Genomic DNA, 17,168 nt, shown 5'->3' with positions numbered 1-17,168 from the left:
TTCTCATACTTGTAGAGATTGTCAATGACTCCTTTTAACATCTATCCAGGCAGCTGTGTTCCCCACAGTGTTTAGCTAACTATACTTAGAGACCACCCAGAGCCTCGGGGAACCTTTACAGCTGTTTTAACCTGTTAGTGTCTGGACCGGTCCGCAGGTTACATGTGATGCTTTCAAATTTGCAATCTTTGGGGGATTTTTACATGACCAGTTAACAGATTAGGCTAATTAGCTGATAAGGGTTTCACATAATTAGTTATGATTATTCAACTTTTCTGAAATATTGACAGTGACTAACGGGTTTTTATTATCTGTAAGGGATGATCAGAATTATATATAAAAAAAAAAGACTTGAAATACATCACTCTATGTGTTATAAATCTATTTATGATTTTCTGAAATGAGTGACAAATATAATGAACTTCTTCACAACAGTCCTATGACATACAGGAAAGAAACTGAGTGTTGGGCTTGAAATCCTTCTTTCTAAAATAAGATATTTTTTTAGTTTCAAAGCTGTCTCCCTTTTTTAGCATAGATACATCTGACAGCTTTTGTTTCTTTTTTTTCCCTAGCTTGGTATCTCCTGAGCCTCCTCCTAAGGGCTTTTTGGTGATGGGTTCGAAGTTTCGGTACAGTGGAAGGACGCAGGCTCAAACCAGACAGGCCAGTGCCCTCATTGATCGTCCCGCTCCTCACTTTGAGCGGTCAGCCAGCAGAAGGTACCTGCTGTCCAGGAGCTTGGATGGAGGTGAGTAATATATTTCCGCATTGTGCCACCTTAAAAGACTTTTTACCTTTGTTCTCAGTCGATTTTACTTTGATACCCCATAAGAATATCAGAGGAGCAGCCGAGAGTTCCATGGTAACCCTAGATGAGCTGAGGAGATCCTCAGTTGAAGAGGAACTGTTAACAGTGGTACTATTAGTGGTGCATTCCCTGAGTGTCAATAAGAGAGCCTTTGTTGAAGCAGGGCCACAAGGGAAGTTTGCCGCAAACTCTGATAGGGGGCGGAAAAAGCACATGGAAGAAGGTGGATCTAGCTTTATGACCTAAATAGATAATTAAAAGCAAAGAAATAGTGGCAGGAAAATGCTACACCTCATATCTTATATCAACATATCTTGTTGTGGTATGCTTTTCTTTCACTGAGAGATGTTATCCATGAAAGATGCTCCAGTGCTTCAATTGGTCTGATGCTGAAGCAGGCTCTTAACTGCATCTACAAAGAAACCAGTCTGCCTTTTCAACCTGGGATAACACCACAGCATCATTACTGTATGAACATATCAGATAACAGTTTAAAGTTAATATAACCATATTTGTCTCAATTTTTAACAGGTGTTTATAAAAAAACATGACCTGTGATATTAAGGACCAAAAGGTTATGGAACTGAGCGTTAAATCTGGTTTATGGATTCAGTGGAAAATAAACAGCTGTTAAAGCCTTGCATTGACCTATTAAAACTCTTTAATTTGTGATTTTTTAAACAAACTGCTTGAGCTATTCTGATGCTTACCTTAATTTTTTTTATCATAGCTCAAATCATGTGTTTTTACAGTGTGGCTTTGTTTTCAAAAAATTTTTTTATTTTTTTTTGATATACTCTAATAATCCCAGAGGGAAATTACTTCTCTGCATTTAACCCATCCCCTTGGGGAGCAGTGAGCTGCCATTGTGAGGCGCCCGGGGAGCAGGGTGAGGTTAAGGGTCTTGCTCAGGGACCCAGAGTGGCAGTCTGTGGGAGTGGGGGACCTAACTCACAATCTCAGGGTTGAAAGCCCTATGCCCTAACCACTAGGCTGCCACTCCCCACTCAAAATAAGAGTCATAACCTGTTATTTTACACACGCCTTCTGAAATAGCCCTTAAAGTCAGTTTAAGTTTAATCAGTTTTAATCAAGCAAAGACAACATTTAAAGTCCAAGATGCTGATTAGAGGCTGCAGCAAAAATATTGGTGGAGGTTTGGCTGAACAAAAACCACAACGGAGTGGTTTAAATCATTGCATATTAAAGTTTTGGAACAGTTCAGTCAGTCAAAGTCCAAATTCAATAAGAAATTTGATCTAATAAAATTACGCTGACAGATGCTCCATCCAATTTTCTATTAATATGTGCAGATTACATATTCATGCTCCATCACTCTGGTAGTAGTTTAGTAAAGCAAGCATTGTTTGTGCATCATGTAATCAGGTTAATGCCATTGAGAAAAAAGAAATCTCTTTTAAACCCCAGAGAGAGGACACAGCTAACATGGGGAAGAAGGCATTGGATATGTTACTATACAACTTTGCTGAAGGCAGCAGCACAGTCACTTTACAAAAAGCAATACAAAGAAATACAAATTACATTAAGGACATTGGCCATAGTAGGACATGAAAACTACAATAGTTTCTTACACAGTTCAGTTACAACAACAAGCTTTAGCGCCATGTATATTGTGGCATTCATTATTGTTGCAGGTATGATGTGAGATATTTAAATGTATTTTATATATAAGGAAATATCAATGACTGAAATGATTGGCACACAGTCACATCCAACTGCTTTATTTTAGCATAGTGTGTACAGTGATGAGTAAGGGGCCTGAGTTATGAATGAATCTCAGTGACTTAGTGATAAAAAAGTTGTGTTAACTGAGTTCTTATCAACATTACAAGGAAAGTGAGACTGGAAGTGTTCTGGAATAAAATCCCCAAAAAGTTTCACATATTTTTTTTTTTATTTCCTGAACATATTCTCTATAAGTCATATGATGATAAAATCCAAATCCTAAATTAGATACTAGCTCAATTTGTTCAGCATTTTTTGTTAAAGCTTCAAAACATCCAAATATTGAAGTGTAACAAAAACCTAATCTTTGTTTTATTTGCACTCAAACTGAAAATTAAAAAGATGCTGGATATTGTTTAGGCATATATAATCCTGATAAAACATATTTATGTTAGTGATTCTAATGTGACGAAATGTGAAACTATTTAGGTAGCTGGAATAGTTTTGCAAGGCACTGCGGTTTCTAAATCCAACTAAATTGATTCATTGTGGCTGGAAATTGCTGTGTAGCTTTGTGTGACTGAAACCAATAAAAAAAAAAAAAAACAGTAGGATGTGCCAGTAAATGCGTAGGTTATTTTAAGACGTTTTATGCTCCTCTGGCTACTCCCTTATGAAAACTAAACTTTTCCAAACCAGCAGAGTTCTCACGGCCGGTATCGTCCATGTGTGAGAACCACGATGGGCTATCCCGCCGCAGCGCCAGCGAACACCCTCGACTACACAGCCCGTCCGTGGAAGAGCAGGAGACTGAGCTGGAGCCCAGCCTGGAGCAGGACGAGGAAGACAAGGACCAAGATCTGAGTCATGAGGAGCATAAAGACCATGATGGCAATGTCACCCCAAGCAGGAAGAAAGAAATCAAGGTAAGGAAATTTTTTTTCTTTTTAATGTGCAGAGCTGGCAGCATCTGCTGACATAATGAAGTAATTAGGTCCAAAATCATAAGCTCCTTAGTCCAGTTAAGGTGTATCCCACAGTGGCATGACACTGTAAAGGCTTTTGAGGATTTAATCTTTGCTAAAGCTTCTTCTTTCACCACTGTTTACACTGCTTTTATGCCTACATTGCATAAAAGCATACTACATATACTAAGAATGGCAAACTGGAGGCTGGCCTTCTGTCTCTAACACTCTCTGTCTGTTTTTCAACCCTTGCTGGCAATAAGGAGGAGGCTGGCTCACCAGCCAACAGTAAACAGGAGGTATTTGACGTCTCTATGTTGGTCGGAAAAATGTTTCCAGTCATCCATCACTAAGTCTTTCAAACTATTCTTTCCCCTTAAAGGCTCATCTATGGGTTGTTGCGTCTGGAAGTTGGGCTTTCCGGACAACCATCAATGAAAAAGCTGTGCTTAGTTAAATAACGCGCGGCTAAGTGTTATTACCTCTGGCAGGCTAGTTAAAACATCTATGAAGAGAAAATAAAGAAGAGAGAAGATAAAGTCAAAACCTGAAATAACTGCAAGTGATTAGAACTGGGAAGTAACAGGAGAACGTTGTGTTATTTTTATTGGTTGTATTGGAATTGGTAGCAGTCACGTTCCACTGACTGAACACTAATAAACTGATATTTGGGCAGTTACAACGAAAGAGGGAGGGAGCTTTTTAGTCAGAGCTGAGAAAACTCCAATTTGGTTAAACACTTGTAATACTTTTGGTTTGGAGGCTGTCTTGGTGTATTCTTTATTAAAATGAGTGTTATTTATTTTAATGTGTCCATCTGAGGTGTTTTTTTGGGTTATCTCCATCTTTTTTTGTCTCAAATTCCTTAATCTACCTCACTGTGATATCTATGCCTGTCGTCTTACTGCATCTGCCATCCATCTTGTTTCGGCACCTTGTCCTTACACCTTCTGACCTTGCACTCTTCATTTCTGAACCTTCTCTTGCACGCCCGTTCTCCTGCCCCAACTCAGCTCTCTCAGTTGGACCAGGAGACCACTCCTCGGCACAAAAAGGAGGTACAGGTTCCAGAACTCAGCTCTAGCACGCTTTGCTGTGTGATGCTACTTTTGATTCTATTTCTTAAGCCTGTAGGGGATTTCACCTGCTGATAATTTATAGCATCAACACCTACAGTACAATAGGATGTATTATATTTTTGCTTTAACACCAATAGTGTACCAGCCCTTTTTAAAATTCCAGTTAAATGGAATGATCAGATTTAATGGTACTCAGTTCTGCAAATCAAATGTCTCAGCCCAGCTGTAGAATGTGTCACTCCGATGAAAGGATGAAAGCTTAAGTATTGTTCAAGGACACAATTTGAAATGTCTGAACTGCTCTGCGAATAACTTAAAATTATTATGGAACAGAAAAACTGTGGTTAAGCAGCATTTCACTCGGAACCATGAAACATTTCAGGACTCCAGGAAGTATAAAATTTTGGCACTACATGAATGCATCATGCTCTGGCATTTTTCCAGAAAAAAACAAACAATCCAAACAAAAAACCTCATAAGATGCCGAATTCTAATCAGCAAACAAATGAATGGATGTCTCATATTCATTTTATCATTCATGAACTTTGGAGCGAGAGCTTGATTAAAGTGCTCGTTTGTATCTCTAAAACTAGCTGTAACCATAATTGTTTCTGGTTCTGTTTCAGCTTCAGTGGCATTAAAAGAGATGAGCACAATTTAGTTTAAAAACAGCAGCGTATTCTGCTCTCAGCCCAAGTACCAGCCAATCTTTTGACATACATTCCAGCATGCTAAGCATTTCTCCCAGCCTCTTCATGCAAACGTTAGCTCTACTGTTATAAAAAAAGACATCCCGATCTACTGCCAACGCCTCCTTCTGTGTCCTCTGCTCTCCTCCAGTTTCTTGAGAAATCTCCGGATGTCTTGCTGAAGCACCAGGCCAGCATTAACGAGCTGAAGAGGGCCTTGAGGGAGCCCAACAGCAAGCTGGTAAACAGAGAGAAGCGTCTTTCTGCAACGTCTCCGACTGGAACTCCAGAGAAGAAGGCTGTAAGTAGAGGTCCCAGTACTGGGTTAGTGGATTTTCTCCTGCCACCTTTTAAAAAAAGGTTGTTTTGTTTTTTTCTTATGTTTTGGTTTTTTAACTGGGTGTGTGGTTAAACTCGAAATCCCTTACAAAGTGATTCCATTCAATTTCAATAAAAGTAACCAGATTTTAAGCCAGGTTGCCTTTACAAAGCTATGCTCACTCGACACCCTGTTAAATTACATTTAACAGGGTGTCAGCTATTTTTAACTATTCTTTAAGGGTTTTAAGTTACAATGCAATGTGATTGTAAAAGGTAAATAATATATAGAATGGATTTTTTTTTTCATTTACAGATTACTTTATAAAAAGTCTTCCGTCATATGTGGTCAGTGCCCAAAATCATTATTTTATTAGCTGCACTTACAGATGCTAGTCTTTATCTGCAACAGCTCTGCACATCTACCCACTAAAATCTTTGCTGTCAAATATGATGTAATGAATCTGGGAACACAGATTCTATATTCTTTTAACAGATTCTCAATTGGATTTAGTTATGGCCTATGGCTCGGTCATTAAGCACATGAAGATGTGGGATTGAATTAGATTCAGGGGTTGTTTTACTAATTCATCGACCTCCGAAGGTAATTGGTTGTACTGGATTTAATACTGGATTTAAAACTTTATGCTGGACCATGGTAAGGGGTGATGAATATGAATCTATTTAATGCTTTTTGGATTTCTTTTGTGCAAAAAATGAAATAAAAAAGAGAAAATAACTCCAGCCCTTTCTTCCCATTTTAAAAATACACACGTTTGTGTTTGTCTGTCACATTAAATTCCCTTAAATCTTAAATTTTGAGAGCAAAGATCAGCAATGCAATCATGAAACTTGAGCAGGAAAAATGAGGTGAATGAACTTATGCAGAGATATTTACAGCCACAAGAACTATTGAATCCATTCCTTCTTAAGATGTGTTTAATTGAGTGCATTTCATCTTACTTCAGAGGTTCAGGTCTAATCCCTGTAATGTCTCTGAAGTATTTGTGGATGGTACTTAATTTAAGGCATTTGAAAAGAGATCATCAGTCATGTTTTCTTCTTTTTGATTGTTGATTAGTAACAGTGTTCTTTCTGCCAAATATTAAAATCAGCTTAAGCTTTTATCCCATTCTGTAGGCCTAGATCAGGTAGTAGATAATGCCTGTGTTTTGCAGTGCCTGTTGCCCAAATATCCCATTCGCTGTCTGTATCAATCAGATTAAGTTGGAAAATTGTTAAATGTCTGTAGCAAAAGAAAAAAAAAGAATCTGCAGTGCACCTGACTCCAGGAAGATAGTGATTTTAATGTGTGATTGTTAATAGATTGCAGGGAACTTCTACAGGTTTCAGAGGGTTTAGACAAACTCTGCTCTTTAATGTGGCAGATAAATGGGTTTGTTTTTGATCTGATACCCTTTCATACTTTAACTGAGTTCCCTCTTAGAAAATGTTTGTTGAATATGTATAGAAAAGAAACATCTATTAAAATTGAAAATGCATTTCCTTTATTATATACAGAGGATGAATGGTCGACTGCATGAGCCCTCATAGCCATGTTAGATTATTAATTTATGCTTCCTAGCTTAGTTTGATCATTAGAAGAGAGTAAGCTCTGGTTAAAATGTCAGTTAGAATCCTCCACAGGTCTCCATTATTTAGAGTGTTTTAAGACAAAGTAATCTCGCTTTGGGAAAAAAATACTTATTTTTACGAATAAGTATAGCCAAATATTGTTGAACAACAGGAAGCCCTGTCCTGATGAAAGGATCAACCACATTATATCTATAAATAGGTAGCACAGAAAAAAGGTTCAAATGACTTTAGGAAAGCAGTCTTGAAATTTGTTATATTTTAACTTTAAATAAAGCTCATTCAACATGTTGGAAGAAGTGGTTAAAATGCAGTCTAACAGTCAATGATTATCATTAAGTTGCTGGTATACTGCGCATTTTTATCACATGGAGAAACTCCTTAATCTCTAGTCAGAGCTCTTCACATCTCTGCAAGAATTTCCCTCAGTAAGCCGTCACATATCAGGCTGTAACTAGAGCTCAGGGCAGTTCCATCTGCACCGGAATTACACCTACTGTAACAGCTGTCTTTGGAAAGACTCCTGTAGAACAGGCCATTTTTATCACCACTACTGTTATCTCCTGAATTCTTGTCATTTTTGTGTATAAGCTTCTGTACTTGTGACTAAGAAGAGAAATGTATTTTAAGTATGTCATGATGATGAATAGGTCCTGTCCCTTGATTTGGAAATTTAGCATTTTTGGTGTCTTTGCCTGGCTTCTCCATCCCTTATTTAAAACCCGCTTGATCTAAAAACTAGCATTTCTCTAAACTCTGTCTTCCTTGTAGATAGGGATGGTGGCTATACTTATCAGCATTAACATTGTTATCACGGAATGTCAGTAATTTTTCTAACATTTTCGTAGCGGTTCCATGTGTGACTGACATTAACCAACAATGTTTAATCCAGGCTTGTCATAATTTTATTATGTGCCTCAGTAATGGAAGGGTTTAGGTATGTGGTATATGTTTGGGTGAATTCCACCCAGCTACATCCATCTATCCGTCTATGGATCTAAAATGGTGTTAAGATCATTACAATAACTTCTACAATTTACTATCTACTGGCTGATTAAGACTGATGTTTCTCCTACGCATGTAATAAACAATGTGAAATTCAGGTTGAAAAAACGAAAAGGTGAATAAACCTCCTCTTAGGGATGGCTATTGAGGTTTAATTGTGGTTTAAAGGTGGTTGGGGCTTATCCAATTGGCTAAATGGGCCTACTGGCTAACAGTGGCGGCCGGCCCATAGGGGGCGCTGGGGCACCGCCCTCCCTGATAAGAAGAGAGAAACGTAAAATATATTTTTAGAAATTAACTCATAAATGTCAGTTTTACTCTCTAGAGTGTGTACCTATAAGCAAAACAAATTATATAAATTACATTTCTCTATCTACTGTCATTCATTTGTGGATTTCCACAGACAGACTCCTACCGTCTCTGTCTTGGGGCTCTGATCAGACTGCGCCACATTTACAGAGAATCTGCCAATCATGTACTATTGCTAGGTGAATTTAATAATTTAATGGCCAATCAGCGTCTCAAAACTTTATGGTCTTGGGGCTCTGAAAATACTGCCCTTTAACAGGCTTCTGCACCCAATGCGCAGGTGCAGACAATTAGAGTGACGATGGCGAACGTAACGAGCGAGATGCAGCTTCCACCAAATTCTGTGAGATCCTTATTTATCTACCCGTTTGCCAGAAGAACATCCCTGTTGTAGGATATGAAAATTTCATGTCATGGTTATTGTGACTGTGACGAATCCACCTCGTCGCTTAAAACAACCTCTCTAACTTTGCGCGCCACACACACATTCCTGTTATACTGTGTTTGTGAGGACCAATACACTCACGCTGAGACCAGTAGCTCCATTAACTTAAAACACACAAGCTGTTCCTGGTTACCTGCTGGCGTATTGAGGGTGAACACTTAACATTTCAGTGGGGTTAGCCGTGTGTGTGTGTGTGTGTGTGTATGTGTGTATGCTACGGGGACTTGTCATCTTCAGTCTGGCTGCGTCTTTGCTGGGTTCAAACCCAGTTTGGTGTAATTGAATAAGTCAATGAATCTGTGTAAAGGAATTAAGTTGTAAAAATTATTTGTTTTTGTATATCAATTGTTTGTGGAGGTAATATATGGACAAAACTGATTAATGAGAAGAAATCAGAAATAAGAGAGCCTGAGGGGAGGGGCTTAAACTATTTAATGAGGGCTGTGGGAAGAAGAGCGGCCATTTCTGTTAACTGGAGGGAGGCTGAGGCTGTTTTAAGTTTTTGAGCACAATAAATCACCAACACCAGTAACCCCAATGAGCCTGGATTCTTGGAGGCCAAAGAACCCCGTCACAGTGACCAAAATCATCACTGTTACTGTTATTATATTGTAAATTAAATCATTACTGTTAAATTGTATTTCATTTCCAATTGTTTATTTGAATTCTTATTCTGGATTAGTTGGAGACATACACTAGGCTATATCAGCCCCACCAAAAATATTTTTCACCAGCCGCCACTGCTGGCTAAACAAGTCAGACGTACACCTTATTTTTAATAGTATAAAGAATCTCCTACCTTAAATGCATCATGAAGGAAGAAACAAATAAATATATAATGAGCTTGGATATATGACCCTCTCGGCAATTTCCATTTCCTCTCTTTGTATGCATAATATTGTGTCTAGCCTATTCACTGCTTTATTTGACTCTGACGTCTAACTTTTGTTCTTCTTTTTCTCCTTTGCCGCGTATCGGCCAGTTGGGGGGCCGAGCAGTGGGAAAAGACCCTGTTAACAGCCCTTCTGTTGAGGGTTTCGTCCAGAAGACTCTGGTGACTTCACCTGAGGTTGCACATCTTTTACTGTTCCTCTTCATGAAACAGTCTACTGTGTGTAGCATTGCCAGTTGATGCACAGCGCTTCTCAAATAGTGAAAAAATGAAACCCATTATATAGACTACCAACGCAAAGGGTAATATACTTAATTTTGAAGATTATGGCTTATCGCAAATAAAAGCTCTAAAATGAGCTCAATGTAGAAACAAAATGTTGAATACGACAAAGTTGCAATATAACTTTTCAAGACATAAATGTTATTTTATGTTCATGGTATTGCTTGAACTATCATTAGGCAGACTGGTAACATAACTGTTGTCCAGCACAGGGTCATTTACACCCTCCAATATTTATGTAAAGATAAGTGGAACAGAAAAAAAATAAAAATTTTAAAACGGAAGTGGCAACAGTACATTCAAGAGTTTGGAAGAGATAGACAAGCAATGTCCTCAAAAAAATCTGCCTGAGTCACCAAATCATGACGTATCTAGATAAATGCTCACATTCTTAGTTTTAAGCCACTTCTGGACCATAAAGTATAAAGGCAGAACTTCCTGTAAATATTAGAACACTACTGTATTCCACTCACATGATTTCCTAACTTGGCATAAATTAGATTGATAGGTATAATGCTGGGTACGGGAATTATGCAAAGAAAGCCCTGACCAAATATTTAGTGCATATTCTGTACTGTGTTTAAATATGTGTTATTTCTCTTTGAAAACTGTTTTTTTATTGGTCTGAACCAAAATTGGAATTTTCTGAAAAGCTAAAATTTAGGTTTTTATTAGCTGTATGCCATAATTATCTAAACCAATACCTAGCATCAGTTTTTGTGTAATGCATCTTTATAATATATGAATTTCACCCACTGAATGAAATTACTTTGACAAATTTGTTTCTTGAGTCTTTAACAAAAGAATACATGTTTTACTCCCACTTATGGAATGGAGACCATTTTTAGATGTTATATTTTGCTAGCAGTTGTGCTCAGCATGTCTAACTGTGCTTAATCTATACCAATATGTAGGGCTCTGAGGAGTGGGTATTGATTGAAAAACAGCAACCTTATCAACTAGACCACAACTGGAGGGCAGAAGAGAAGAACAAATCACACATATCTGACTCTTCGTGGGAGAACAAGGAGCTGGAAAGAGAGATAGACATTACCAAAATTATACATAAAGAGGAAGAAGGTTATAACAGGAGAGAAGTGAAAAGCCATATTGATAATTTTCCTTTAACAAGAACACCCAAAGAGGCAGTTGTATGCTCTGAGACCTGGTCTTCTGCAATTCAATTACCTGAGAATATAGACTGTCTACTAGACAAATCGCAAAGTAAACCATCTCAAGCCTCAAGCCCAGAGGCAAACAGTGATGCACCTACAGCCTCGTGCCAGATTAAGGAAAAGATGGGCTCTAAATCGAGAAAAAAAGGCAGGCCCCTGAGCCTGAATATTGGAATTCCTGCTGAGCTCGTCAACAAGAAGTCTGGGAGCGATTCCTCCGGAGAAGAAAATAAAGATTCAGACTCAGACAACACAACAGAAAAAACATCCAAACCAGATGATCAAAGTGATGTATCTCCAGTGATCAAAAGAAAAGACAATCAGGGATTATCAAAGGATCAATTTGTCACTGCATATAAAGACAACAGGAAAGAGGAGTTTGGTGAGGGCAAAGAGGTCTCCAGTCAAGGTGTAGTGCAGGTAAAGAGAAAGGTAAATCAAATGGGAATGGCAACCATTGATTTAGGCTTACTAAATGGACCTGGAAATGTAGAACATGACAATTCTTCATCTAGTAATAAAGCTGAACATGTGTATAAGGTCAGAGGAAAGGGTCTTATCGACAACAAGGAGCTAGCAGAGGTGAAACTTCGACAAGTCCGAACACATGGACGAAAGGTCAGTAACTCTGGTGGAGACGATGTTGAGGGTTTTTTTGGTGAAAGAAGCAACAAGACATCTCTCCATCGACTGTCAGGCAGCAGCTACCAGTCAGAGATCACTAGGATTGTTCCCCTAAAGCCAGAGCGCTCAAAGAGTGTTGCGTGTAAGGATGAAAGGGACCAGACAGGGCCGGAGGAATTCACACGGATCATCAAACGAGAATACCGCTGGTCAGTCGGCTCTCCAGAAGGATCCTCCGACCTTCACTGGACTGACAGCCTAGCATTCCCTGGAGATCCTGAGGGTTTTGCTAAAACAGAACATCTAGATGAAGGCTTTCATATCGGCAGAGGCCCTACAGAGAGCCATCAGTTTAGTTCAAAGACTTCAGCGCTTCCCAAAATGACTCCTCCTGCTCCACCAGTGAAAACGCAGAAAGCCAAGGAGGTCTGGGCTAATACTGAGGAATAGCAGAAATGCCGGCAGGGATCAAAGCCTGGACACAGCCAAGAAGAGACACTCGGTAACTCTGCTTGGTATCTGTTACTCAGTCATTGGAGATAAAGCATGAGCTTCAGACTCCCACGCCATATATTCTTTTTAACAGTTTCAATGATCTGACACACTCATCCATTTTACATGTTTGTAACCGTTGAAGGAGCATGCAATGAAGGCTCCTTTACCGGCAATGATTAGCCTGAATGTTCGGACATTTCCCTTATGGCTACACATTCCATTTCCCTCCACATGCACCACACCGTGCAGCATATCTGCAATGACTGAAAGTTTACAAAGACAAAGAACATTACCTTGCCTTTGTCTTTTAAAACTTAAATACCTTGGGTTTCACTTTCACATTGTGCTTGAAAAGCAAAGAGCATATTCAATACCATTTTAGTTAAAAAAGAAAGGCAATTGTGCAGTTAAAAAAAAAAATGATACAATTCCTAATTGATTGGGAAGCCTGCTATCTTTGGAAATCCTAAAGGGGCCTAGTCATTTATTATGCTAGAAAAAACTATACTTATTTTTTTTAAATAAAGCCTGAAAAGAGATTTGCAATTGCTTGGATTTGCACCCTCTGCAGGCAGCAGTTACTAACACATCCATCAATTTGGTAGTTAAAGGGGTCATAGAATGATTCTATAGGGTATTTGATGCTGGTCCTTAAGGTCTCTGAATAGGGTGTGCAACATTGGTTGGGCTAAAAATGGCATATTTCGTGTTCTATATACCCTAATGCAAGCCTGGTTAAAAGGCCTAGAATGAAACGACTGGTTTTCTTCCTTTTGTGTTATGCTCATGGATATTTAGATGAGCTGTGCGCTGATTGGTTGGTTTACAACCAGCGAAACTGCTAAGCAAAAATGCATCATAGCAACAAGCACTCTCTCACTGAAACATAAAATTGTTGATATGGTAGGGTGACCAGACATCCTCTTTTTTTCCTGGAAATGTCCTAATGGTCGACTACAGTGCAGCACATAGTCAAAACACACCAAACCAAGCCGTCAGCTCAGGGGCCAACCCAGTCTCATGGGAAAATGTACCCCCACTACGTTGGTCCACACTGCAAAACGTAGTGGAGGTACATTAATGGCCATTTTTTTGTGGTACTGTTACGTTTCTTCTACCTATACGCTTTCTATTGTTTTACGTCCTAGTCACGTGACTTTCAAGATTCCAGCTGGGAGAAGAAAAAAATAAATATAGATGGCCGACATTCGCTCATTTTTTGTGGAAAGATTAATAACTTGAGTTTGTTTTTGCATTAAAATGAGTTTTGATTACATTTCTAGTGAGAAATGTATAGTTTGTTGCCAGAATATTTACTCAGGGAATGTACATATTCACTTGCTTGTTCGTTTCTTGCAAAGATTTTTCAAGATAATGTGAAACTGTAACATTTTGCTATAAACATGGCTGAGATTTCTCTAACTTTTAGTGGGAAAATCAATAATTTCAATCAGTTTCTGCATTTAAATGGGTTTTGATCACATTTATAGCGAGAAGTGTAGGGTTTATTTACATAATATTTACTTAGTGAACATACATAATCACCCGCTTGCTAGTTTTTGCTACGTTTTTCGGATCTCGTCAGGATTATGTGAAATTGCAACGTTTAGGCTGCTACCCATCGCCTAGCATTTAGCTGCCGCCCGATTCAACATTGAATCCTTTGTGATTTAACTCCATCTGACGGATCAAACCCTCGCCACTGCGTGCGTTGCATCTGAGGTTGATTTTCAGATCAATGCATTACGTCGTGGCATACGGGAGAAACTAATTAAACTAGTTAAAAAAAGGATTATGGGTTAAAATCGGATGTGTTTTATTTGGAAATCTACCGGATCCTTTGTGCAATTAACTTCCTGTCTGGTGCGATCTCATTGATGGATTTTGACCAGATTTTGACCAAAGAGGAACTAAAAAAAATAAAAAACAATTTAAATACACAACCAGCATATCTGGAATCAATGACAGAGAGCATACATAATCACCCGCTTGCTAGTTTTTGCTACGGTTTTTCGGATCTCGTCAGGATTATGTGAAATTGCAACGTTTAGGCTGCTACCCATCGCCTAGCATTTAGCTGCCGCCCCGATTCAACATTGAATTCTTTGTGATTTAACTCCATCTGACGGATCAAACCCTCGCCACTGCGTGCGTTGCGTCTGAGGTGGATTTTCAGATCAATGCATTACGTCGTGGCATACGGGAGAAACTAATTAAACTAGTTAAAAAAAGGATCATGGGTTAAGATCGGATGTGTTTTATTTGGAAATCTACCGGATCCTTTGTGCATTTAACTTCCTGTTTGGTGCGATCTCACTGATGGGTTTTGACCAGATTTTGACCAAAGAGAAACTAAAAAAAAAAAAAAACAATTTGAATACACAACCAGCATATCTGGAATCAATGACAGAGAGCAACTGGGACCAAAAGTTTATTAATTTCTCCCCACTGATTTCCATTCAAAATGTTTTCGATCCCACCGGGCTCTAGGGAAGGGGCGGGCATACCGCCACCTACTGTTCATGAGTGTGTAGCAACATTGTTTTACATCTATTAAATTCTATTTTTTAATTTTGTATTCTGAAGATAAATAAATAATGCTTTCCTTAATCTATAAATATCTTTTATATTTCCTTTATTTCCCAATAATCCTTTAAGACTCCATTCTTGGCCTGTCCTCTTTTCAATTTCTTCCTTTCAGGTTCATATGTTTTACAATTCATCAATACATCTGCATTTTCTATCTCTCCACATCCTTCACATTTATCATTATTTTTCCTCCCTATTAAGTATAAATTGTCATTTAAATAAGTATGACCTACTCTTAATCTGATCATTATTATTTCTTCCCTTCGGTTTCTCTCATTAATATTTATATTTAATACTGACTTTTGTACTTTATATAACCTTCTTCCTTTTTATCTTCATTCCACCTTTTTTTTTTGCCATTTTTCAATTTCTTTCCTCTTAATAAATGATTTTCCTTCCCCTTTCCCCAAAGGAATTGTAATTGTTATTTGTCTACTTTTCATTCCAGCTAACTTTCCATTAATTAGCTTGAAAACAGCACTTTGTAGGCACCCAGTTTCTCTAACAATGGCCCTTTTTGGGTTACCCTCCATGCATTGGGTGTCAGTTCAGTGGCAGTTCCAGAACATTTTCTTAGGGTTGACCAGGCAGCACAATAATGTGCATGTGGCCAAAAAGTAATAGGGATCAAATTCGGTTCAGAGTCAAGCTATTGGGATCAGGCATCAGGTTCAATTTGCATATTTTCCTAGCCAAAACAAGGATTTGTTGATCTACTGTAATTTTGAATTGGAAAAACGTCCTGAATGGGAAGTCTTCAAACTTGAAAAACAAAGTCCAAAGTTTTTTTTTTTTTTTTTTTTTTTTTTGGAATGATTATGACCTGGATGTCTAAGAATCTTCACCAGCTTATCAGGGGAAATGAATGCCCACAATGTCTATATTCTCCAAAAGAGAATAACAGAACAGACCTTCATGAGGCCCTTGTTAAAGCTATGCACATATTTATGCATCTATGCTCTTCAAATAACTTTCTGGTTCGACGCAACATTTACATTAAATGGGTTGAGAGGTTGTGCTTTACCAGTAAATACATAAAAGATTCCCAGATGACTGCCGATACACACTCTCCCCTATAAAACCTAAAACTAATTCTTATAAGAGAGTAAAATCTGTATTAGTCTTCATTAAATGTAGCATATTGTTGTAAATAATCGATTGCTTTATTTTTGGTGTCAGCTTTTGGTCAATATGCTAACCTTAAAAGGTCAAAGTGGGAAAATGTAGTAGTAGTAGACAAATTAGCAATTAGAGGAGGCAATAACAATTACAATTCCTTTAGGGAAAGGAAAATCATTTATTAAGAGGAAAGAAATTGAAAAATGGCAAAAGGTTATATAAAGTACAAAAGTCAGTATTAAATATAAATATTAATGAGAGAAACCAAAGGGAAGAAATAATAATGATCAGATTAAGAGTAGGTCATACTTATTTAAATGACAATTTATACTTAATAGGGAGGAAAAATAATGATAAATGTGAAGGATGTGGAGAGATAGAAAATGCAGATGTATTGATGAATTGTAAAACATATGAACCTGAAAGGAAGAAATTGAAAAGAGGACAGGCCAAGAATGGAGTCTTAAAGGATTATTGGGAAATAAAGGAAATATAAAAGATATTTATAGATTAAGGAAAGCATTATTTATTTATCTTCAGAATACAAAATAAAAAAATAGAATTTAATAGATGTAAAACAATGTTGCTACACACTCATGAACAGTAGGTGGCGGTATGCCCGCCCCTTCCCTAGAGCCCGGTGGGATCGAAAACATTTTGAATGGAAATCAGTGGGGAGAAATTAATAAACTTCTGGTCCCAGTCGCTCTCTGTCACTGATTCCAGATATGCTGGTTGTGTATTCAAATTGTTTTTTTTTTTTTTTTTTAGTTCCTCTTTGGTCAAAATCTGGTCAAAACCCATCAGTGAGATCGCACCAAACAGGAAGTTAATTGCACAAAGGATCCGGTAGATTTCCAAATAAAACACATCCGATCTTAACCCATGATCCTTTTTTTAACTAGTTTAATTAGTTTCTCCCGTATGCCACGACGTAATGCATTGATCTGAAAATCAACCTCAGACGCAACGCACGCAGTGGCGAGGGTTTGATCCGTCAGATGGAGTTAAATCACAAAGAATTCAATGTTGAATCGGGGCGGCAGCTAAATGCTAGGCGATGGGTAGCAGCCTAAACGTTGCAATTTCACA

General features: G+C 38.1%; 1 protein-coding gene across 16 annotated transcripts in view; it reads left to right on the top strand.

Annotated features, from left to right (window-relative positions):
- Positions 1 to 17,168, top strand: part of LOC119785995 (band 4.1-like protein 1) — a 136,613-nt gene that overhangs the window by 97,044 nt on the left and 22,401 nt on the right. For 4 of the 16 annotated variants that reach the window (XR_005281118.1, XR_005281121.1, XR_005281117.1 and 1 more), the window contains exons 11-17: positions 576 to 751; positions 3,197 to 3,423; positions 3,726 to 3,761; positions 4,476 to 4,520; positions 5,382 to 5,531; positions 9,883 to 9,969; positions 10,989 to 12,375. Coding sequence is in view for 8 of the 16 variants with exons in the window: in XM_038289028.1 (XP_038144956.1) it covers positions 576 to 751; positions 3,197 to 3,423; positions 3,726 to 3,761; positions 4,476 to 4,520; positions 5,382 to 5,531; positions 9,883 to 9,969 (721 nt within the window). In the remaining 8 variants the exon portion in view is untranslated. The remainder of the gene's footprint in view (positions 1 to 575; positions 752 to 3,196; positions 3,424 to 3,725; positions 3,762 to 4,475; positions 4,521 to 5,381; positions 5,532 to 9,882; positions 9,970 to 10,988; positions 12,376 to 17,168) is intronic. The other 12 variants (XM_038289028.1, XM_038289026.1, XM_038289023.1 and 9 more) reach the window with 6 other exon arrangements.

The sequence above is a fragment of the Cyprinodon tularosa genome, unplaced genomic scaffold (genome assembly GCF_016077235.1).
Source record: "Cyprinodon tularosa strain WSP-4 unplaced genomic scaffold, ASM1607723v1 ctg261, whole genome shotgun sequence".
NCBI lineage: Eukaryota > Metazoa > Chordata > Actinopteri > Cyprinodontiformes > Cyprinodontidae > Cyprinodon > Cyprinodon tularosa.
The sequence above is the reverse complement of the archived record's forward strand: the minus strand, read 5'-3'. Positions and strand labels throughout refer to the sequence as shown.